The sequence below is a fragment of the Sus scrofa genome, unplaced genomic scaffold, assembly GCF_000003025.6.
Source record: "Sus scrofa isolate TJ Tabasco breed Duroc unplaced genomic scaffold, Sscrofa11.1 Contig908, whole genome shotgun sequence".
In the NCBI taxonomy this organism is placed as follows: Eukaryota; Metazoa; Chordata; class Mammalia; order Artiodactyla; family Suidae; genus Sus; species Sus scrofa.
Window position 1 is genome coordinate 93195 of NW_018085346.1, and position 25980 is coordinate 119174.

At 40.0% G+C, this 25980-nt stretch overlaps 1 protein-coding gene and 1 pseudogene across 1 annotated transcript; both read right to left on the bottom strand.

Annotated features, from left to right (window-relative positions):
• Positions 1-590: 590 nt before the first annotated feature.
• Positions 591-1166, bottom strand: LOC110259152 (annotated as a pseudogene).
• A 13356-nt stretch (positions 1167-14522) lies between these two features.
• LOC110259153 (putative gustatory receptor clone PTE01) lies at positions 14523-17225 on the bottom strand. The gene is made up of 2 exons (XM_021082461.1): positions 17187-17225; positions 14523-15467 (listed from the first exon to the last, which is right to left on the bottom strand). The coding sequence occupies exons 1-2, from the start codon at positions 17223-17225 to the stop codon at positions 14523-14525; spliced, it is 984 nt and encodes a 327-aa protein (XP_020938120.1).
• Positions 17226-25980: the final 8755 nt, after the last annotated feature.

A 25980-nucleotide genomic window follows, 5' to 3' on the forward strand; every position in this document is an offset into this window, starting at 1 on the left:
TCCCATCGACTCCTTGGGCATTAAGCATCTGCATTTTACACAGGAAGGTCCCAATTGATAACTGATTATCCAAACTAAATAGTAATAGTGCCTACTTTCCAAAAGTTTAGATAAGAAATTAAATATCCACTGTACCTACTCAAGAATCTTCTCAAATTTATTAAGGGGTAAATATTCATAGATGTATTTGTTCTAAAGGTAAGGTTTAGATTCACTGAACAAATGGGGAAACATATAGGAAAATATAGAAGATATCCATAACAAGAAAGAGAGAGCTATGATTCTTTTGCAGTGAGAGAAATGAGAGTGCTCATGACTAAGAGTTCTGGATAATGCACAAGGAAATTGAGACAAGTGTACTGATGTACTATACATAATCCTGGAGTAACCGACTTAAGTAGTAAATCAAAAATAACCCCCCAATTTCATTAGAGTTATACTGAGAGTAACAGCTGTATAAACAAATGACAAAGGGCGATATGGGTCCATACATAACATGTGAGTTCATATTCAAAATTTCTTGTTGTGCATATTGGATTTTGCTGCATTTTCCTGTCCTGTGAACCAAAAGGATAAGACAGATACTGACATTAGGCTATTCTGTTGATAATCCTCCACAAGGCATTCTTGATATCTTTGTTCCTCAGGCTGTAGATGAAGGGGTTTAACATGGGGATGACCATGGTGTACATCGCTGAGGCCACTAAACCCTTCTGGGGGGAAGGGGAGACAGCTGAACTGAGGTACACCCCAAGACCTGTTCCATAAAATAAACAAACAACTGACAGGTGAGAGCCACAGGTAGAAAAGACTTTGTACTTCCACCTGTTGATGGAATTCTCAGAATGGAGGAAACAATTTGAGTATAAGAATAAAGGATCCCTGAGATGGGAATCCCACCAAAAATGGCACCAGCAAAATAGATTAATATGTCATCAATGGAGGTGTCAGAACAGGCAAGATGGAGAAGTTGAGGAGCACCACAAAAGAAATTAGGGATTTTCACATTTGTGCAGATGGTAAGCTGTGAAATCATCAAGAAGTGAATCTGGGAGTCCAAAAGGCTGATGAAAAATGACACCAGACCAACAAACCACATACGTGGGCTTTATGATAACCAGGTAGTGCAGGGGGTAACAAATGGCCACTAACCGGTCATAGGCCATCACGGCCAGGAGTAGTCTGTCCAAACAGCCAAGAGGAAAAAAAGGACACCTGAGTGAGGCAGCCTGCATAAGTGATGGATTTGCTGTGTGCCTGGATATTCACCAGCATCTTTGGGACTGTGGTGGTGATAAAACCAATGTCAGCCAAAGACAGATTGGAAAGGAAGAAGTACATGGGGGTGTGGAGGTGGGAATCAGAACTGACAGCCAGGATAATGAGCAGGTTTCCAAGTATGGTGACCAGGTACATGCAGAGGAAGAGCCCAAGTATGAAGGGCTGAAGTTCTGGATTTCTGAGAGTCCCATGAGGAGGAATTCTGAGACATGTGTAAGATTCTGTAGTTCCATGTAGAAGAGACACCTTTTGAAGAAGAAGAGATAGTTGGAGTTCTCTTGCAGTGCAGTGGGTTAAGGATCTTGCATTGTCTCTCTGGTATATTGGGCGACTATTATGCCACAGATTCTATGCCTAGCCCAGTTAATTCCACATGCTACAGGTGCAGCTGAAAAAAAATCTAGAGAGATGGCTGGACTAAACAAAACAAGACACCCAGATAAGTGTATACATTTTTGATTCAAGAACGCTACAGTAAAATATTCATACTTGAAGACCATACACCTCAGGACCTTCATGAATATTTCATTTGAGTTCTTAAAAGAATTTTCTTCTTCATGTCTGGGTTATTCACTTTTTTCTGTACACAGTCATGTTAGAGATGTTAGGCTGAAGAATGTTATAGAAGAAAGGAATTCTTGAGATAATAAATTCTTGAACACAGTAAAATATCAGTCCTCAATTTGAAAAATAGAATGAATATTCTCTTCAAGAGAAAATTGTTCCAATTAAATGAAACTATGAAGCACTATAAGGTATTTAGAATGAATAAGCAATGAGGTCCTTCCATGTAGCACAGGGAACTACTGTATCCTGTCATTGGGATAGATCATGATTGCAGACAATATGAGAAAAAGAATATATGTATATTATGACTGGGTCACTATACTGCACAGCAGAAATTGACTCAACAGTGTAAGTAAATATACCCTAATAAATTTAATAAAGTGGGAAATAAATTAATAAATTAAAAAAATTAAAGTACCTATCTTATACAAATTCTCTTGATTTGGAGTGTAACACTTGGAGAGATAAACTACATTAAGGATCCTAAATTAAAACAAACAGTATACTCTGTATTTTTATATGGCAATTATTTTCATGTTTTGTTTTCATAATTTGGTTATGACAGCCATCTTTTATGGAGACCAGTACTCACTTAAATATGTAGGCCATCTGGTCCAACCACTAAAATATAATTCAAACATATAAATATTTGTTCTTGCTGCACTTCATATTTTGATAAATTTGCTTTGTTATAGGCACAAAATCATGCATCACTAATTAAAGATGGTATTGATTTACAGTGCACCAGCGATTAAACATTATTTAAATTTTAATGAAATTCTGTACCTACTTTTCATTTTTTGTGATTTTCATCAGTCTGTACTATCTCAGGGAAATGTCTGAGGTTGAGTTTTGCTTTTTGCTGTTTTTGTTTTCAGAGGCTTTGATAAAAATTCTTAAATTATGTCTGTAATCCGTAAACATTTGTGAGTAGTTGATTTCTCATCAAAGCCAACCTTCTTATACATGGTTTAAGAAATTTCTAATCAAATTTGGTTTGATTTATTCTTGTTTTTTATTGCCATTACTCTAGGAGGTGGATCAAAAAAGATGTTGTTGATTTATGTCAAAGAGCATTCTGCCTGATTTCACTCAAGTGTTTTTTAGTATCTGGCTTACATTTAGGTAATTAATTCACTTTGAGGGTATTTTTTTTTGGTATGGTGTAAAATGTTCTAATGTCATTCTTTTACATGCAGCTGTCCATTTTTCCCAGCACTACTTACTGAAGAGACTGTCTTTCCTCCACTCTATGCTCTTGCCTCCTTTGTCATAATTAGTTGACATAGGTGCTTGTGTTCATTTCTGCTTTTTTTTTTAAATCACAACATAAATATTAACTTTATTGATTACTATCAAATGGATCATTCATTTCTGGGCTTTCTATCCTGTTTCATTGTTCTATATTTCTGGGTTTTTTTTTGTGTGTGCCAATACCATATTGTTTTGATGATTGTAGCTTTGTAGTATAGGCTAAGACAAAGCGCCTGATTCCTCCATTTCTGTTTTTTTTTCAATATTGCTTTGGCTACTTGGTGTCATTTCTATTTCTTTTTTTTAAGTATTTTATTTTTTAATTTCATTTCATGCAAATTTTAAAATATTTTGTTCTTATTCTCTGAAGAATGTCATTAGTAATTTGATAGGGATTGCACTGAATCTATAGATTGCCTTGGTCATTTTGACAGTATTGATTCTTCCAATCCAAGATCATGGTATATCTTTCCATCTGTTTGTGTTTTATTCCTAGGATTTATTCTTTTTGATGCAATGGTAAGTGCAATAGATTTCTGTGTATGAATTTTGCATCCTGCACTATGACACGACTCTGTCAATCAACTATAATCTAATAAATTGACACAACTCTGTAAATCAACTCTTCTCTAATAAAAACTAAAAAACTTAAATCAGAGTTTGAATCATAGTTGGAATAATGGGTTTATCAATGAAATGCAATCCTAAGAAATTATTTAAGGACCTTTATTTTATTGTACTGTAGAGAGATAGAAGCCCATCATGTCCAGGAATTCATTCATGAACATGTAGAAATCTTAAAGTGTGTCTTAATTCACACAATAAAATTCTCTCTCTCACTCTCCCTTTCTTTATAAAGAAAATATCATTTTTAAATGAATATTTTATATTCCATTAGTAGAAAATGATAGATTTCCTCAGAAAATCTCTGACAGAGATACACCAAAGCACTGTTTCATTGTTTGTCCAGTGCTGTGGACATCTCTAGAAGGAAGAAACTACCCTCCATGTGGAAGTCACACTGCCTAAGCTCTCTTTCAGATGAAACAAGGAGGGTCTATTCAATATTTAATAAAAATAGTTTTGCTTGCAGCTTACTCTGTGCCAAGCCAGTATAGGCTCTCTGGAAGCAGAAATGAATGTGATTTTTTCTTACCTTTATTTGGCCCTATACATATTTATGAATTATGTTCTTCGGTTGTGATACCTGTTAAAGCAAATATTGAAACAAACTGATCTCAGATTTAGATTTTGAGTTATCCAAAAGCATTAAAATAAGATTGTAAAGATAATAATAATAAATATCCATCCAAAATGATGTTCTAAAATGTATTAAAGTAGTAGTAAGCAATTATAAACTATCAATTTTTAAATTTTTAAAATTTGGTATGTTTGAGGTACAGTTGATTTTAAAGAACCATGCAGGTCATAATCTTCTGAGACAGAGGTATGATTAAGTCATTATGGTTTCGTGATCATAATGCCTTTGAGATCCCTTGGTTTTATCAAGTGTATTAACAGTTTGTTCTTGTGGTTCCCATAGTCTGTCTATTTTTATAGAGAGACATTTGGATAGTTGCTTATTTGAGTCAATTATGGATAAAGAAATTATAGCTAAAAAATACATGAAAGTGATTCAGTTGTTTCCCTCCAGCCACTCAGAAACCGCCTGTGTAAGGACAAAAATAAAGTGTTTTCTCAGGGCTCTGAAGAAAACTAAAACTTTGTATTACTGAAATACATGGCATTTAATAATAATGATAATGATAATGCCAAAAATATACTTACTGCAGGCATCCATCTCATAGTTACTCACATATTCAGTACTTATTATGTTTAATGCTTAATCATTACAGTTACATGGACTGGAGATCAATTCAGATGATAAAGCTGAGGCTCAGAGATGCTAAGAACGTGTCTTGGATCACACAGATAATGAGTAGAACAGAGGGATTTAAAATTAAATGGAGTGTCTCTGAAGCCCATGCCCTGACCACGTCCATTGTTTCCTTCCACTTCAGAGAGTCTAAGCCGAGGTTCAGAGCTCTGTTTCCTAAGGTATATCTTTTAACTACTTCCTGTTTCCTGACTAAGAATGTAACCCAACACTCTGATTTTATGTCTCCTTTAGAGACTGAAGGGAAATAAATTATAAGCATGAAGGAGGAAGTAGATAGTAAAACAAAATCAAGGAACAGGGCAAAGAAAGAGAGAGAACTGTCCTGGATCACTGTGTGTCAACAAGTTCTGTGACTTCCACCTATGGTCTCAGATAACTTCCTATGAATTTTTTTTTCTTGAGGGACACACCTGCAACATATGGAAACTTTCCCAGTCTAGGGGTCAAATCAGAACTGCAGCTGATGACCTATAGCACAGCCACAGCAACTCCAGATCCAAGCAGTGTCTGCGACCTACAGCAGAGTTCGCAGCAACGCTGGACCCTTAACCCAATGGGGACGACCAGGGGTTGTACCCCCGTCCTCATGGATACTAGTCTGGTTCATTATCGCTAAGGCACAATGGGAACTCCACTTCCTATAACTTATGCAGCAGGTGACACCTTCTACTCGCCAATGTGGTCTTATAGGAATCCCAAAAGGAAGAGCATAGTAAACTGGGTCTCTGGCCGTAGTGACAGAAAAGAGAAATATCAAGTTGGACTGACAGATGAAAATATTGTCTAGATGCACTGTGAATGGAGTCTGAATTTTGCATTCAAATCTGACTCCACCCCTTTCTATCCAAGACTATATTTACATACAAGTACATATAAATGTTTTCCTGCCCTTACCTGTAAAATAATGATAGTGAAGATTGTTCTTTTTTGGGGGAGGTTATATAGAAAAAAGTTAATAAGTAACCTTAAAAAATCCTATCTCAGTGTTCCCATTGTGGTTCAGAGGGTTAAGAACATGGCACAGTGTCCACGAGGGTGCAGTATGTATTCCTGGCCTCACTTGGTGGGTTAAGGATCTAGCAGGTCGCATGTGCATCTCTGATCTGGTGTTGCTGTGGTTATGGCCCAGCTTGTAGCTGTGGCTCTGACTTGATTCCTAGACAGGGAACTTCCATATGCTGCAGGTGCAGCCATAAAAAGAAAAAAAATACTTATCTCAGAGTCTGGCACTAGGAAACCCTACATAAAATGTTCATGATATTGTGATCAATGTCATCATTCCCATCATTGTCATCATTACCTTCATGATCATTTTGGTGATTAGCAGATAGTATAGAAGGAAATATTTCCTGCTGTGGTGGGAGAGATGTCTACAGGTGCTAGAATCAGTGCAGGATCAAAATAACATTGTTTGTGAGAGTTCCTGCACCCCCAACAGAACCAGGATTTAAACCTCATAGACCTCTAGCTGAAACATTGGATACTGATTCCCTCCCCTATAGCTGTCCTGCTTATCTCAGTGATAAAGGGAAAAAAATGCTTCTACAGCCTGTCTTCCATCCAGTTTCTCCCTGGGCACTCACCGGCTGCTCTGCATCTCTGCTGGGGCATGAGCAAAGACTGATGATCCCAAAACTCCTCTCTTGCCTGGTAAGCAATGAAAACTCAAGCACTGTTCTCAGGACTAGCATGGGTCCTCTGATGCAGGCAATGGATGACTCTGGGAAGAGAACATATAGGTATGAATCCCACTGGACTGGAACCAGAAACTGAGGAGCTGGAAGGCAAAAGTGATTATTTACCTTTGTGGGACCTTGGGGGCTCAATGCTCAGAAGCTCATAATTAGCCAAATAGGTCCAGGTCCTCCCAACCTCTGAGGACTTGCTAATATTAGTGAAAGCAGGAAAGGAGAAAAGGGGCTATCCTTGGAACCTTCCTCATCTTAGGAGAAAGCTCAAATTTATGACTTGCTTCTGACTTCCAAATTATAGGGATTCTTATAAAAATAACTCATATTCTATCAATTAAAAACATATAATGAATTTGGGTTTAGTAGATGCAAACTAGTGCCTTTGGAATGGATAAGCAATGAGGTCCTGCTGTACAGCACTGGGAACTACATTTAATCACTTATGATGGAGCATGATGGAGGATAATGTGAGAAAAGAATGTATATATGCATGTGTGACTGGGTCACTTTTCTGTAGAGTAGCAAATTGACAGAACACTGTAAACCAGCTATGATGGAAAAGATAAAAATCATTTAAAAAGATAAATAAATAAGTTAAGTATGCCTTAAATCTGCAAATCCATTAACTAATAATGAAATTTAGAGAGAATTAGGTCTTTTATATTCAGAATCAGATATATTTCTTTTTTTTTCAGTTAAGATTTACATCTCCAAGGAGAACTTCCTATTTTTCTTTTGATTGTCCTGGTTGACAACGTGTATTTTAGCAGTGGAAATAGATGTGGGCATTGGAGGTGGATATTTCTTGCTATTTTGAATGACAGCCCATTTTTTCATTTTTCTGCTGAGTTGATATATATTGGTACATTAGACAACTACCTATTTTCATATACTTATCAGGAAGTTAACTGTTTGATTAAATACTTCAGGAAGTCTCACAGACGTATACATTCAAAATATAGGCCAGTATTATGGAGAACAGTATGGAGCTTCTTTAAAAAACTAAAAAGAGTGTTAGCATGTGATCATGAAGTCCCATTCCTGGGCATTTATCCAGAGAAAACCATAATTTGAAAATGTACATGCACCCATATGTTCATAGCAGCTCTATTTACAGTAGCCATGGAAGAAACCTAAATGTAATCAGTAGATAAATTGGTAAAGATGTGGTATATATATATATATATACACACATATATATATATACATATATTGTGTGTTTGTGTGTGTGTGTATACACACACATGCACACATGCAATGGAATATTACTCAGCCATAAAAAATAATGAAATAATGCTATTTGCAGCAACACGGCTCAACCTAGAGATTTTTATAATGAGTGAAACATGTCAGACAGAGGAAGACATATAACATATGATATCATTTCTATGCTGAATCTAAAAAAAAGGATAAAAATGATCTTATTTACAAAACAGAATTAGATTCACAGATACACAAAACAAACCTAAGGTTAGTAAAGGGTATGGGGAATAAATTAGGAGTTTGTTAAAATATGCATACTACCATATATAAAATAAATAACCAGTGAGAACCTACTATATAACATGTGGAACTATACTCAATATTTTGTAATAAGCTATAAAAGCAAAGAATCTGAAAAGGAATGGATATATGTATATGTATAACTGAATCACTTTGCTGTGCACTTGAAGGTACCACAACACTGTACATCAACTATTCTTCCATAAAATAAACAATAAATAAGTAAAATGTAGGTGGGAACTGCCACCATATCAATGCTTGACTAGAAGAGGATATGATTTCAAGTTTGCTCATATGGCAAAGGCAGGATCCAGTTCCTCTTGGGCAGTTGGCCATAGGCATCCCTCAGTTTCTTGCCACATGGACTTAATCTACTGGACCTCTGAAATATGTGAGAGCTGAAAGCAGAAGAGGGCTAGCAGGCTGAAAGTCTGATTATTTACTCACTAATGTTGGAATAACACATGAATAATTTTCCAAATACATTTCGTTGCATGGAAGTCACTAGCTCTAGTCAACACCCCCCAAACTTTGTCTATAAAGGGTCATTAATACAGATGTGGGAGTTCCTGTTGTGGCTCAGCGGGTTGTGAACCTAGGCTGTATCCATGAGGAGGTGGGTTCAATCCCTGGGCTCTCTCAGTGGGTTAAAGTATCTGGCATTGCCATAAGCTGTGGCATAGTTCACAGGCGTGGCTTGGGATCTGGCACTACAGTGGCTGTGGCATAGGCTGGCAGCTGCAGCTCTTATTTGACCCCCAGCCTGGGAACTTCCATATGCCCCATGTGCAGCCCTGAAAAGAAAAACAGGTGAAAGAGCTAATTGGGAGCATCTTAGAAGCTGCTCATCACAAAGATTTCATCCTCTATCAGGAATTTGGGCTCTAAGCACCAGACTATAGAGATGTCTCTCTGCTTTTCATCATAGTACCCAGCTCTTTGGAGTTCCCTAGTGGCTCAGCAGGTTAAGAAACCAGCACAGTCTGGGAGTTCCCATCATGGTGCAGTGGAACCCAATCTAACTAGGAACCATGGGGTTGTGGGTTCGGTCCCTGGCCTCACTTAATGGGTTAAGGATCTGGCATTGCTGTGAGCTGTGTAGCCACAGACGTGGCTTGTATCTTGCTTTGCTCTGGCTCTGGCTTAGGCAGGCAGCAATAGCTCTGATTTGACCCCTAGCCTGAGAACCTCCATATGCCATGGGTGCAGCCTTAAAACAACAAAAAGACAAAAAAAAGAAAAGAAAAGAAAATAAACCAGCACTGTCACTGCTGTAGCACAAGTGTGATCCTTGGCCTGTGAACTTTTGCATGCCATGTGTGTGGCCAAAAAAAAAAAAAAAGAGGCAAATATAGTATAGTTCCCAATGCTTCATAACACCAACTTCTAAAAAAAAATTTTACTGGAGAATAACTTATGCATGAAAGTATTTGTTCTATTGTAGGTATTTCTGCAGATCCCACCATGCTGCCCCTGGCCATGTCATAAGAAGTCTCCCTGGTTTCTCTTAAATAGAGAAGTCTCCCAAGCTTTTCCATGTTGGAAATAAGTGTCACATACCCTTGGAAAGACTTTTTGCTTATCTCAAGGTGAACCACCTATAGAATAACATAGAGATGCTGGGATGTTCACTGCTGTCTCAGTAAAACTGATCAGCAGTGATCCTGGAGTGAATAATTTGCATGGTGATGATAATTGTGGGGCCATCCTCATGTCCTGAAGTTCAAAGTCTTCACAGTAGTTGGACTCATTTAGAATTTAAACTTTTTGTGCCATCACAATTCAAGATTTTAATTTTGAAATTACCTAATCTTTTTGTGTATTTTAGTAAGTTTTTTTGCATGTGGGAGGGGGTGTAGAGATGTAGAGAGTTCATAATATGCTTGTTTATGTTTTCTCGATTAGAGCTATATGTTGAAAGAGACATTTAAACTCTTAAAGAAAAAAACAAGAGTCGTTTTCTCTTTGCAACAGAAACCACAGCCATTTCAGGACCAATTCAACAAGAGTCTCTAGAGGTTTCTGCTTTCTGTTCAACTAGAAAGGGCACATCTCTCTACAAATGTATACTTCTTAGGATCTTTGTATTTAAACTCATGAAGTCTTCTTTATTCTTTTTATGGCTGAAACTGTGGTAAATGGAAGTTCCTGGGGCAGGAGTTGAATTGGAGCTGCAACTGCTGGCCTACACCACAGCCACAGCAATGCCAGACCCAAGCCACATCTGTGACTTATGCTGCAGCTTGCAGATCCTTATCCCACCGAGTGAGGAGGAATTGAACCCACATCCTCATGGAGACAACATGAGGTCTGTAACCCTCTGAGCCACAACAGGAACTCCTTGATGTCTTTTTTAAAATGTGCTTTTGTCCTATAGAGTGAGATAAAGTGAAGTGCATGGAAATCATTTCTGGCAACCTCTGTGTCTTCTCTTTACAGCCCACCTGGCTCTGATCTCTCTATATGAGGAACTCAGAGATTGGTTTCTAATTAATGGATATAAAGAATGTTTGATTATTTACTCATTACAATTGGATATGAGAGAAAGTATGCTAATTATATGTGTGTGCATAAGTGGCAGAAGAACATTTTAGGAGCCCACATGACCAAATAACAGGAGGAAAGAGAAGGATTGGAGAAGAAGGTGTGAGGGCTGAGACATTTTAAAATGCATGGGAGGAAGAAAAATCTAATATTTAAGAGAAATCATTTCTTAGTGGGAGGTTTCAATCAGGGACTAGTTCATTGTTAGTGAAATTCATAGGTAATTTAGGTCCTTGGTAAAAGGCAGGGTAAATTACTGTGCTGACCTACATGGGAAAAGAATCTGAAAAGGAATTGATAGATAGATATAGATATTGATATTGATATATCTGATTCATTTTGCAGTATACCTGAAACTAACACAACACTTAAGTCAACTATACTCCAAGAAAATATTTTAAAGGTTGAGTAATTTAAACCTGTTCCTGGATAGATCTTCAAAAAGCCCAGATTGCTATCTCAGAAACAATGTGTGGTATCTCTAAAGGGAAGGTTGAGATGACAATGGATACCTAGGTATGTAGCAGAAAACAGAGTGACCCCAAATCTGTGATCATGATGGAAAAGAATGATGCATTGTTATAAAGTGAATCCCAATGAAGTGTTTACTAGTGAAAGGAAAGGTTTCTGCTTTGCTGAGGGTGTGATCCTTTGCTGTCCTTGAGTAATAAAAATTAAGATAAGATTATACATAAGGACTAGGGTGACAATTATCTACAGGCACAATTAGAACCACACACTAACTGGATATACCACACCAGTATTTAAACTTCAACTTCATATCCAAAACTAAGCCATATCATTACAATCACCCTTATTTTTGTAGGCTAAGCTCACTTTGAAATTTTCAGTTGCTTCTCACAATGTAGCATTATCCCCCATACTATGATTTATTAGTCAGGGTTCAATCAAGAGAAAAGAAATCACACTAGTTATTTTAATGGTAATTGTTTAATATTGGTAATTATTGAGAGATGAAAGGCACACAAGAAAAGACATTGTTACACAGAGTGTTCACTGAAGGAAGTGGTGACAATGCCATAGGTTAAGGGGTATGGGGAAAAGTTGGGTGATAGGGAAGGGTGACTTTTCTCAAACATGAATTAGAAGGAACTAAGAGAAACGAGATGGAAATTCAGAACAGCAGTCTAAAAATGCTCGGTCCCCACCATAGTATCACAACTTAAAGTATTAAAGGGTAAATTTGGAGGAGAAAAACAGTACCTGAATAACCAGCTCGTATGACCAGCTCATATGGAGAGAGAAGACATATGAAAAAATATTATCAGAAATATTGAGAAAAAATCACATTGGTCTTGCTAAGGTAAATACTGTATCTTCTTCTTTATGAATTCTGATTACCTTAAGATCTTCAGGATCTAACTATGAACAGTATAGGGCCCAAGACATACAAGCTATCTTTGAATGAGAAGTCTGACAGAATTCAATAATCCTCAACATTGGCTTCACATAGACTCACTTGGTCATGCTCTGGACTTCCCTTGCCGTGCAGTGGATTAAGGATCCTGTATTGTCCCTGCACTAGCCCAGATCACTGCTGTGGTACAGGTTCAAACCCTGGCCCAGGAAATTCTATATGCCACAGACACAGACAAAAAAAACAAAAATCAGTCATGCCCTTTTTGTTCTCTAATCTAATTAAATCTTTGTTTTCTTTTTTTGTAATTCATACATTAGTTTAAGGCATACAACACAGTGAGTCGGTTATACATAATGAGAAATACATATTGTTTTTCCGATTCTTTTCCCTTATGGTTGTTATAGCAGATTGAATAGAGTTCGCTGTGCTGTACAATAGATTCTTGTTTAACTATTTTATACGTAGCCATGTGTATTGTTAATCCTAACCTCCCAAATTATCCCTCCCCTCCCCCACACCTCCCTTTTGTAATCATAAATTTGTTTTGTATGTCTGAAATCATGGTTAATTTGATGTTTGGAAGAAGAATGAGAAGGTGATGAAGAAGAAGGAGAAGAGTAAAAGGAAAAGAAAAAGAAGGAAGAGGAGAGGAGAAGGAGGAAAAAGAGGAGGAAGGGGAAGGAGAAGAGGAAGAAGAAGAGGAGGAGGGAGAAGAGGAAGAAGAATAAAAAGGGGGAATAGGAATGAAAGAGAAAGGGAGGGAAGGGGAAGGGGGCAGAGGGAAAGGATGATAAAAATGGAGCAGAAATAGAAGAAGAAAGCAGAAACTAAATAAAACCTATAATCTTGCCCAAATTACAGTCAATAATCATAAGCATCAAAAAGCATCTGAGCTGTAGGGTGACTTGGCTTCTTCCTCCACCAGCCAGTTTTCATGTTCCTTGCTGATCCTAAGTGTCATGGCTCTTCCCACCAAATATAATTCTGCTGTTTTAGATGTGTTTTCTCTGCACAGTGGCCTGTGGATGAGAGCCAATTCCATTAAGAGTTCCACTAAAGAAAGAGCATCCCCTCCAATCTTGGAAGGAAAACTAGTGATGTGATGATTGATCTCTTACATTTTACTTTAGAATGAAAAGGTTTTTAAAAGCCAATCCATGGAGTTCCCATCAAGGCACAGTGGAAACAAATCCAGCTAGGAACCATGGGGTTGTGGGTTCAATCCCTGGCCTCACTCAGTGAGTTAGGGATGTGGTATTGCCGTGAACTGTGGTGTAGAACGCAAATGCGGCCCAAATCCTGCATTGCTGTGGCTGTGGCAGAGGCCGGCAGCTACAGCGCTGATTAGACCCCTATCCTGGGAACCTCCACATGCTTCAGGTGAGGCCCTAAAAAGACAAAAGAAATTTATAAATTAAAAAAATAAAATCCAATCCAAGTAAATTTTAATGCTTGGTGGTGGGACTCAGGCAGGAGGATTTTTAAAGTTTATCAGATGCTTCCAATATGAAGCCATGATTGAGAACAAGTGACATATATTCCCCCATATACCTTCATCAATAGATCTGATTGAAGCCAAAGTTTTATAGAAAATAGACTTGGGTAGTTCAAATGATTGAAAATTTTATATACAGAATTCTCACTGTGGCTCAGCAGGTTAAGGACACAACATGACCTCTGTGAAGATATGGATTCAATCCCTGGTCTCAATCAGGGGGTTAAGGATCCAGTGTTGCTCTAAGCTGCAGGGGAGGTGGAAGATGCAGCTCAGATACAGTGTACTTTGGCTGTGGCATAGGCTGAAGCAGTAGCTCTGATTCACTCTAGCCTTGCGAACTTCCATATGAGGCAGGTATGGCTGTAAAAAGGAAGAAAAGAAAAATAAAATTCTATATACATTTTAAAAGAATTGTGAATTTCTACAGAATGCTGGGTCATAGGTGGCAAATGCAGAAGATTCCATAGATGTAATGGAATTCGCTCATGCAGTGATTTTTGCATACATACGATCCAGAATAGGTAAAAATACCCATTATTTTTCTGATATAGGTTATTCCAAACTATTGAGTAGATTTTCCTATGCTATACAGTAGGATTTCATTAATCATTTTTTTATACAGTAGCGTGTATGTATTATTCTTACCCACTTAAAACTAATACAACATGGTAAATCAACTTTACCTCAATAAAATTAAACTTTAAGAAAGATCAAGAATGGTATCTTAATCCCATCAAACATATGCCCATATAGGAAATGTTTAGTTATTATAAATATGATAAATAAATAATGTGAGCTACAAAACTTATATGACCCAACAAACATATCTGCCAATTCCAGATGTTTTGTGTGCAATTATTTTTAAACAGCAGGTGGAAAAAAAAAACTGGGCAAGTATTGAAATTAGGTTGTTCTGTTGAAGAGCTTCTGTAAGGCCCTCGTGATTTCCCTGTTCCTCAGGCTGTAGATGAAGGGGTTCAGCATGGGGGTCACCACTGTGTACACCACTGAGGCCACTGCATCATTTCTGGGAGAATGTGAGACAGCTGAGCTGAGGTACACCCCAAGGCCTGTTCCATAAAATAAACAAACAACAGCCAGGTGAGAGCCACAGGTGGAGAAGGCTTTGTACCTCCCACCTGATGAGGGAACTCTCAGAATGGAGGAAAGTATTTGTGAATAAGAGAAAAGGATGCCTGAAAGGGAAAATCCACCAAAGATGGCACCAATGAAGTACATCATTACTTTATGGGTGGAGGTATCATCACAGGCAAGCTTGAGGAGTTGAGGAGGGTCAAAGAAGAAATGAGGAATTTCCACTTTGGTACAAAAGGTAAGATGTGACATCATCGCACAGTGCAGCTGGGAGTCCAAAAGGCTGAACAGAAAAGACCCCAGGACCAGCAGGCTACAGAGGCGGGGGTTCATGATGACCTGGTAGTGCAGGGGATAACAGATAGCTACAAACCCATCATAGGCCATCACACTCAGAAGTGCACTGTCCAAACACCTGAAAAGATTAAAGAGAGGCAACTGAATCAGGCATCCCACATAGGAGATGACTCTGCTGTGAGTCTGAATGTCCAAAAGCATCTTTGGGACCGTGGTAGAGGTAAAGCCGATGTCAGCCATGGACAGAATGGAGAGGCAGAAGTACATGGGGGTGTGGAGGTGGGAGTCAGAGCTGATGGTCAGGATGATCAGTAGATTCCCAGCACGGTGACCAGGTACATGGACAGGAACAAGAGGAAAGTTAGAGGCTGCAGTTATGGGTCCTCTGAGAGCCCCAGGAGGAGGAATTCCAAGACACCTGTGAAATTCTGTGGTTTCGTGGAGCAGAGGCACTTTCTGAAAAATAGATGAGAGTTGATATAAAAGGAAACAAGTATACATGTACCCATCAGTGTGTCTCTGCTTCAGAGCCAAGCCGTTCATACATAAAATATTCAGCTGAGGACCACAGACCTTTAGCAATATTTATTTGTCATAACAAACACACCATTCTACGAACGTCTTTTTTTCCAAGGTTTTTTCCTCCATACATCTGTTTGTATATGTATCATATTGAAAAAAATAAGCTAAAGAACTTAGAGGAGTAAGGATATTTAGAGACCCAAAAAGCCCTCCATAAGTAATGAAAGGCCAACAGGGACTTGCTTTATAGCACAGAGAATTCTGCCAAATATTCTGTGATAACCAATGTGGGAAAAGAATTTGAAAGGGAACAGATGTGTGTACATGTATAACTAAATCACTTTGTTGTACAGCAGAAATTATTACAACTTTGTAGATTAACTATACTTCAATAAAATTTTAAAACCTAAAACAACACCATAAGCACACTAAAATACCAGTTCTGATTCTTTCAAGGAACCCAGAGGAATAAGAAATATCCTTTCCTCTAAAGAAAAAAAAATCCTAATTGAAGGACACTAATAGACAGTCATATATACTGTATTTTATCAAAATGAGGTACAATTAATGTCCTTGATCTGTACCATTTATAAAACCCTAAGAACTATGCAATAAAGCATGTGGGCATACTTTGTGTGTGTGATGTTTGGTTGCTGGCAGATTTTAAGCCATTCTTTTTTGTGTGTCTTTGTTGCTATTGTTGCCGCTGTTGCTGTTTTGGTGTTTGGGGGCAGTTGCCATTTTTATTTTTTTAAAATTAAAGTATGATTGATTTATAATGTTGCATCAATTTCTGCAGTACATCAAAATGACCCAGTCATACATATATATACATTCTTTTTCTCATATTATCTTCCATCTGTTCTATCCCAAGAGATTAGATATAGTTCCCTAGACAATCTATACAGTAGCATTAAGCTTTACTTTTCTCTCTTCCCCTCTGGCTCAAATTGTGGGCAAGTTTATAATAAGTTCCTGGTGCCCCTTCCTTTGGTCATGCTAGGAAAATTCAAACCAAGCCACCTTGAGCACACAGGCAGGAACTATCACTTGGAAATTATATTCTTGCCACAATTAAAAAAAATTTTTTAACCCCCAAACCAGCCACTTTCTTTGAACTCTTCCCCCATTTCAAACTCACTTAGAGGACCTTCCCTGCACTCCCCAGACAGGAAGATCTTCAGCTGAGGAGTAAAACCTATTACACCCTCTTGTATGTGTGGCATTTTCCGTCACACCATCCAAGCCAAATCTGGCATGGGAGTCTGTGTTATTTCTGCAGAGTGTCCACTGCAACAAGTGAGGCACTGGGACAATGACCACCACCATCCGAGGTCTTTCTGCTCATGCTGCAGCTTGCTCACTCGCTTTGTTGCCTGATGGCAAACACACACATTGGCAACTGCCTCCTGGCAAGCTTGTCCTTCAGACTGTGCTGCACTGAGCTGCATACATTGAGCCCTTCCAATCCTCTCTTAGAGGTGTAGCTAATCTAGCATAGAAGTTTCACTAATTATTTGGCCATTTGAGACAAGAGTTTGGGATTGTATCTGCCCTTAATGTGGCCCTGGGTATTGTGTCTCAGTCCAGACCTGTCTGTACATCTTCAAATAAACCTGTGGCTGACACTAGGGTCAGGGGAAAGACTCTTACCCTGATGGCTATGTGTTTCAAGCATGCAGTGGCCCGCATGGGTGCTCAGGGGAAAGAGGATACCCTGTGGAAAATATAGGTACCTTATGTGGTTGCTCATGAGGGTGGAAGGCAGAGGATTGTGATAGAGGGAGAAGGGGAAAGAGAGAGGAGGTGGGAGAGAAAAGAAGAGAAGAAAAAAAACAGTATTGTGTATTTTCTGTCATCTGCATCAGAAAAAGACCAAAATCTTTAAACACCACCGCTGATACCATTGCCCATGCCTTTGTTACAACAAAGAACTAAATCCTTGTGCTTATAGGGAGAAACATCCATGACACCTATGTAGTACAGTGAAAGAGTTATGTCAAACACGATTTATGCACATATATAAAGCCTGCAAAACATACCTCAGTTTGGACTAGCCACTTTTCAAGGGTCCACATGAAACTAAACGGTACAGAAAGGCACTCTCCTGTACCCTGTGAATAGACTCGCTGCTCAGATCCAAACCTGGGTGCGCTCCTTCTTACCCCAAGACCAATTTAAAGAAGAATACTCTGCTGAAGTATAAAAGGAACCAATAATGTGTGTACCTCTATCTTGTTGGTAATTGTGCAAATGGAAATTTGAAGGCTACATAGCACATAGCTAAGACCCTGTCCCAGGAAAACCTTGATGAAGCTTGTGATATTATGCTTACCCTCTTCATCACCAACATGATCATAATGATGACATGTAACATCATAGTTTTTTATGGCCACCTGGTGGTATATGGTAATTCCTGGGCCAGGGACTGAATATGGGCCACAGCTGCATTTAACCCTCTGAGCCAGTCCAGGGATTGAATCCTTGCCTCCAGAGTGAACTGAGCCACTGAAGCTGGATTCTTAACCCACAGTGCCACAGTGGGAACTCCTCCAAGATGATCTTGGAGTGCTTAGGGGATGATTCAAAGAGATCCACTGCCTTCTCTCTTGTGGATGATGCTTATGGATGCTAGAATGGGTGATGCAGGAGAGAAGAATTCTGAATGTGAGTTCTGAAATCCCCAGCAGAAAAACAGAACATAGATTTCATCAGCTACTGAGCTGAAACTAGCATACCAGTGTCCTCCCACCCAACTACCCCATACACTCTCCTTGTCTTGATGAGGAAACAATTCCCAACAGTCCCTCCCCCATCCACCACCTCCCTGGGTACTCACTGGTCCATGTTGTATCTTTGCAGCATCATGACCTAGGAGTTTGGACCCACTGCCCTCTTCTGCCTGATGAATAATGAGGGCAAAGGCTCTGTCCTCAGAACTGAGGAAGACATACATAGGCATGAATCCCCTTATGCAGATAATGACTCTGGGAGGAGGAGATACATATAAAACCTGCCTGAGAATGGTACCCTGAAAGGCTGGAGACACTGGCTAATTATTACTTACTCCTACATTGCCTTAAAAACACAATGCACAGAGCTCCTCATTAACAAAGTTGGTCCATATTATCCCAGTCTCTGAGGACCTCCTAATATTAACAAAAGAAGAAAACGAAATGTATTTTGAGCATTCTGGGGCCTTCCTCTCCTCAAGAGAATGCTCACCTGTACTCTTTCAATGTACAGATTGAATTGCATTCCAACTTCAAGCATCCTAACTTAACGTGCAGCCTCTTTTTAAAAATTTCATGTATGACTTTTTGACTTTGACATCTCCAAATCCATTGTGTCAATCCAATAAATTAAGGATAATTGTATAACGAGCTCTGAAGTTACTTCTCTTTTCTCAGTTAGGGTTTATGTCCCTAAGAGGAACGTTCTAGTCCCCTTTTTAGGGATTTTTGCTCATTTAAATGATGGCTCAAGTTGTAATTTTTCTCTTTAATTGATGGATATTGGTATATTAGAAAACTATGGACTTCATACACTTATTTTTAAGTTGCTACTTCTCTTAAAGAAACCAGAGTATCTAACAGATGCAAATCAAGGTGTCAGCTAGAGCTGCAGTCCTCTCAAAGTTTCACTGGAAGAAGAATTGTTTTCAAGCCTGCTCATGTAGTCCTTAAAAAGATGGAGTTCCCTGTGGGCTGTGGACCAGAGGCTTTTCTCCATTCTCTGCCACATGGGTCTCTCATGGGGAAGCTCACAGTTGCCAGTTGGTTTCCATCAAATGAAGCAGACAAGGAGATGGAGAAACAAGGGTCAGAAAGAGGAAAGGCAGTCTTTTTGCACCCTAATCTCAAAAGTGATATCCCATTAGTTTTGCCCTATTGAAAGGTTTGAAAACAAATCTCTAGCCCCAGATTGTCAAATTTGTTGCCGTATAGTTGTTCATAGTATTCTCTTATGGTTTTTTTGTATTTCTGCTGTATCCATTGTGATTTCTCCTTTTTCATTTTAATTTTGGTTATTTGGGTTCTTTCTCTCCTCTTTTGAGTGAGTCTGGCCAGGGGGTTGTCAATTTTGTTCACCTTTTCAAAGAACCAGCTCTTGGTTTTATTCATTTTCTCTATTGTTTTTTGAGTCTCTATTTTATTGATTTCTTCTTTGATCTTTATAATTTCCTTCCTTCTGCTGACTTTAGGGCTTTTTTGTTCTTCTTTTTCTAATTCGTTTAGGGGGAGGGTTAAGTTGTCAATTTGGGATCTTTCTTCTTTTGTGAGAAAGGCCTGTATTGCTATAAATTTCCCTCTGAGCACTGCTTTCGCAGCATCCCATAGGTTTTGAGAGGTTGTGTCTTCATTATCATTTGTTTCAAGGTAGTTTTTAATTTCCTTCTTGATTTCCTCATTGACCCATTGGTTTTTTAGTAGCATGTTGTTTCGTCTCCATGTAGTAGTTTTCTTTCTCACTTCTTTTCCCATGGTTGATTTCTAATTTCATGGCATTGTGGTCAGAGAAGATACTTGAGATAATTTCTATGCTCCTAAATTTGTTGAGGTTAGCTTTGTGTCCCAATATGTGGTCGATTCTTGAGAATGTTCTATGAGCATTTGAGAAGAATGTGTATTCTGCTTTTTTTGGATGTAGTGTCCTGAAGATATCAATGAAGTCTACCTTTTCTATGGTTTCCTTTAGGATCTCTGTTGCTTTATTGGTTTTCTGTCTAGAGGATCTGTCCGTTGATGTGAGGGGGGTATTAAGGACTCCTCCTATGATTGTATTCTTTTTTTATTTTTTTTTTGTATTTTTGCTACTTCTTGGGCCACTCCCATGGCATATGGAGATTCCCAGGCTAGGGGTCTAATCGGAGCTGTAGCTGCCAGCCTAGGCCAGAGCCACAGCAACGCGGGATCCTAGCCGCGTCTGCAACCTACACCACAGCTCTCGGCAACGCCGGATCGTTAACTCACTGAGCAAGAGCAGGGATCGAACCCGCAACCTCATGGTTCCTAGTCGGATTCGTTAACCACTGGGCCATGACGGGAAGTATTCTCATCAATATCTCCCTTTATGTCTGTTAATATTTGTTGTATGTATCTGGGTGCTCCTGTATTTGGGGCATATATGTTGATGATAGTAACATCCTCTCCTTGGATGGATCCCTTAATCATTAAGTAGTGTCCTTCTTTGTCTTTCTTTATGTCTTTTCTTTAAAGTCTATTTTGTCTGATATGAGTGTTGTGACTCCTGCTTTTCTGTCACGTCTATTGGCATGAAATATTTTTCCCCACCCTTTCACTTTCAATCTAGATGTATCCTTTGTCCTAAGTTGAGTTTCCTGTAGGCAGCATATTGAAGGTTTTTGCCTTTTTATCCACTTAGCCACTCTGTGTCTTTTGATTGGGGCATTCAGTCCATTGACATTTAAGGTGGTAATTGATAGATGATTATTTATTGCCATTTGAACCTCGTGTTCCAGTTGATTCTATGGTTCTCCATTCTTCCTTTCTTTTTTTTTTTTTTTTTTTGTTGGATGGTCTCCTGTTATTATCTGCTTGAATGTATTTTTTTTTCATTTTTTACAAATGCAATATTTGGTTTTGGTTTGTGGTTGCCCTGTTTTTTAAGTATGCTAACCCCTTCCCATAAGCGTGTGTTTTAGCCTGATGGTCCTGTAAGTTCAAACACTTCATTACTATATTAAAATTAAGAAGAGAAACATACAAATAAACAAAAAAAAGGGTTATTTACTTCCTAACATCCCTTGCCCACATTTTATGGTTTTGATGACTCTTTTTTATTTTTTTCTTTTAATTTTATTTTGTTTGAAGCATGTTCATGATTAAATCTGTATGCTGGCTTATTTGAGTGACTGCTCTCTGATTGCGGTTTCCTCAGTCCTAGTACTTCCTCTTCTTCTTCTTTTTTTTTTCTTTTCTTTTTTCTTCCCTTTCCTTCCTTTCTTTTTGGTTTAGAGAAGCCCTTTCAATATTTCCTTTAACCTGGGTTTTGTGTTGCTGTATTCTTTAAGTTTTTGTTTGATGGGAAAAATTTTTATTTCCCCTTCTATTTTAAATGATATTCTTGCTGGATAGAGTATTCTAGGTTGCATATTTTTTCCTTTGAGCACTTTAAATATCTCTTGCCATTCCCTCCTGGCCTGTAGCGTTTCTGTAGAGAAATCAGCTGATATTCTTATGGGGGTTCCCTTGTAGGTAACATTCTGTTTTTCTCTTGCTGCCTTTAGGATCCTCTCTTTATCACTAACTTTTGCCATTTTTATTATGATGTGTCTTGGTGTGGGTCTGTTTGGGTTCAGTTTGTTTGGGGCCCTCTGTGCTTCTTGTATCTTGAACCCAGTATCCTTTAGATTTGGGAAGTTTCCAGCGATAATTTCTTCAAATATATTTTCCATCCCCTTATTTTTTCTACTCCTTCTGGAATTCCTATTATGTGTAGATTGGGCCACATTATATTATCCCATAGGTCTCTTATATTGTTTTCCAGTTTTTTGATTCGGTTTTCTGTCTGTTGACCAGATTGAGTGATTTCCATTATTCTATCTTCCATATCACTGATTCGTTCTTCTGCATTATTCATTCTGGTTTTTACTGCCCCTAGTTCAGTTTGCATCTCTGCAAATGAATGTTCTAATTTTTCTTGGCTCCTCCTTATATTTTCTCGTTCCTTTCTGAGGGTATCTGCATTACTGTTCATATCTTCTCTTAATTCCTTCAGTATTTTAACTGTTTCTCTTTTGAACTCCAGGTCTGTCAGACTGCCGAGATCTGTGTCATTGTTGACTGTTTTAGGTGAGTTCTCCTGTTGCTTTGACTGGGGGTGGTTTCTCAGCTTCTTCATCTTGCTTGTTGTTTTCTTTCTCCTGAGGGAGTTGTACTCTCCGTGATCGGGCAGTGTTTGCCTTGTCATTGCCGTGGAATATTTCCTGAGGGCTGGCGTTGTTGGTCAATTTTTTTTGAGGCAGTATGGCTTTTCTGGAGTGTTGATGGGGCTAACAGTGTTTCTTTGAAGCAAAGGCGGACTTCCTGAGGGCAGACAGGACTGGGAGGTCCACACCATGATGGTACCAGATTTCACTTGGTCAGGAAGAGCTTGCTCTGGTGTTTTTAGGCTTTGGGGTTCTTGCAGGGGGTTTGCGGTGTGGGGCAGCTGTTCCTCAGGCGTGCAGCACCCCCTGTGGGCTGGAGCAGCTATCTGGGTCACTGAGAACCTAAGAGGCTCTTCCCTAGGGCAGCCCAACTCAGAAGGACAGCCTGAGAATGTACACGGATCTTTTCACATTTTGGCTGAGCTTGTTGCAGCTTTTCTGGGCGGCAGGGGCTGTTCCAAGGGGCTGGGCATGCTGAGCAGCTATTCCGTGGGAGTGGGTCAACCCCTGTGGGCTTGGGCGGGTAGCAGGGCCACTGGAAACCCAAGAGGCTCCTCCCCAGGCAGCCCAACTCAGAAAAACCATCTGAGATCTTTTCCCAACTCGGTCAGGCTTGTTGCAGCTTTTCTGGGCTGCCTTGAGCTGGCAGTCCTATGCAGCTGGTCCACTAGAGCATCCCCTGGGGGCTTGGGCGGGTAGCAGGGCCGTTGGAGATTCAAGAGGCTCCTCCCCAGGGCAACCTGACTCAGAAAAACTGTTGGAAACCCAAGAGGCTCCTCCCCGCAGCAACCCGACTCAGAAAAACCGTCCGAGAATTAGGCCGATCTATTCACAGCCTGGCTAAGCTTGTTCTAGCTTTTCTGGGCTGCAGGCCTTTTCTCGGGGGCTGGTGTTGTTTGGTGCTGCTCTGCGGAAGTGTAGCCCCTCCAAAGAGCAAGCAGGCCTGTGCAGGGACAGCCCCTGTGGTGGTAGACTTCAGGCAATTGTTGAGGCCAGCCCTCCTGCATGGCAGGCAGTCCCAGGTTCGGTGAGAGCATAGAGGGTGGCAGGGGTGGTGGGAGGGGATGCACTGGGAAGAACAGCTTTCAGCTAGCTAGCGGGCCTATAAACTTGCTGTGGCGTGGGGGGTATTCTATGGGGACCCACCCCTTCTTCTCTCCCCTCCCCAGCACGGGCGCAGACCAGGCTCTTCTCCCAGGTTCCCTCTGATGCGACTTTCAACTTCCCCGCTCCTAGAGTATTGCTCCCTTCCTCTGCGACAGCTTTGTTTTCTAGTCTCCAGGCAGTCTCTGCCCCGTCAAATGTTTTCTAGACCTCCCAAGCAGTTTCCACTCTGCCCCGCCCCCCTAGCCCAGGGACTAATCTCTGGAGCTGAGGTCTCGGTGCCCAGCCCCCACTCAGGCGTTGCCCGGCCCTTTCTCGGGGATTAACCTTCGGAGGCGAGGTCTCGGTGCCCAGCCCCCATCCAGGCATCCCCTGGCCCTTTCCCGGGGACTAACCTCTGGAGCCGAGGATTTGGTGCCCAGCCCCCACCCAGACGTCTCAATTTTTGGTGACTGTGCCCGTAGTTCAGATGGTCCGTTGGGTTCTTGATCAGCTTTTCCGTACTCCAGCTTACTGCTCCACTCTTCTCTGCATCTGCAGATTCCTCTGGTTCATTTGATCTTTCCCCCGGTAGGTGACTTTCCAGGGTGTGGGATCCCTTTCTCCTCCACAGTTCCCTTTCGGGAGCACCTGTCCCGCTCGGATTCACCTTCTCTCACTCTCCTCTTTTCTCCCATTCTGCCCAATAATGTCACGAACTTCTTGCCATTATTGGAGTTTAGGTTCCTCTGCTAGCGATTGGTTGCTGTTCTGTGCGAGTCATTTATTCTGTAGATGTGCTTTTTTTGTTGTGTTTGTGGGAGAGGGCGAGCGTGTCCCCCTACTCCTCCGCCATCTTGTCCTCACTCCTGGCTTCTTAACACACAGAGTGAAGCCAGGGAACCCAGATTGTCATGGATACTAGTCAGGTTCATATCAATGAGCCACAACAGGAAATCCCACACTACCTTATATTTTCATGTTTTAGTTTATTTTATTTTTGCCTTTCCAAGGCTGCATCGATGGAATATGGAAGTTCCCTGGTTAGGAGTAAAATCGGAGCTGCAGCTGCCGGCCTATGCCACAGCCACAGTAACTGCCAGATCCAAGCTGCATCTGTGACCTACACTGCAGCTTGCAGCAAACCCAGATCCCTAACCCACTGAGCAGGGCCAGAAATCAAACCAGCATCCTCATGGATATTAGTTGGGTTTGTTATCAACCACCCTGAAGGGCATTCCCTGTCTTTAATTGAAACCACTCACCTCGTGTCAGGCCTTAGTGAAGCCAAGTCCTTCTGTCTTGGCACAGAAAGGATCCAGCCAGAGCCAAAGTGGCAGGCAAAGAATGAGTTCATCAGCACAGAATGCTTGTGAAAAAGGCGAACAGGGCAGGTGAGAAGGTTCTGCCCCAGGATCCACAGGACTTTATGTTTAGATACAAAAGAAAAGTGGGGAGGGGAGAAGACCACCTCTTCTTCTTTCTTGTGCAGATGTCAAGGCTTACATCATTGGTTCCCTTTTGACCCTATGTGATTAACTAGGATTGTCATGGCTCTGTGGATATAAGTAATAGGGTGGTGTTACATACTAAAATATGGTAATTCATCTCAGGTTTCATTCTAACACCCCCCTTTCCCTAGCTTTTCCCCTTCACCTATATTTCTGTCTTGCTACATGCAAAAATATTACTCTTGGAGGACAATTAACTCATTGACTTCATATAAGAAGAATGAGACCCTGCTTCTAGTGTCTTGTGTTTTAACTGTCAGTCTTTGTGGCTTGAGGGTGCCTGGTGCTTAGACACACCAGGTATTCCATCAGTATAGAGTAGATTGCTGCTAGGTTATTGGATTCTTTTCTTGGATGGCCACTTGATTATAGCAGTTTCCCAAACTCCCTTAAAATTCCCTTCCTGTCTTTAAAGCCCTAGTGGGAATTTTAAACTGATTATTGAATAATCCTCCTCTATCCCTATCAATAGCATAGTGCATAGAGGGGATCAGATATTAGGGCCACCACCAAAAAGTAGTGTAGGAGACATGGAGTATCTGAAATATAGATGTTGGTGTTTATGTAGTAATTTAGTGATTTGCTTTATGCTTTTCTCAATTCTCCTCATATGTGAGTATTCTTGAAAGAACTAGGAATCTTTTCACGCTCAGGGTTTGATGTGCGATTGAGAAATTTCTATCCTCATTTTTTTAATCCCTTTATTATTTATAGAAATTTTCAAACCTCAGATTTTATTATATGAGTCTTAACCCTGTCATGACTGTTAGAGAAAGATACCCCATAGGGGTTCTGAGGATAAACAAAAAGAAACCATACACTTTTTTCTCTCTCTAGGAATTCATAGAGATGACTAGAGAAGCAAGAGTTCCTGGGGAAAATAAAAATATTGAATGTTTAAATGTTAAATTGCAAAACCAGACAAAGATACCACCAAAAGAGAAAACTATTGGCCAATATC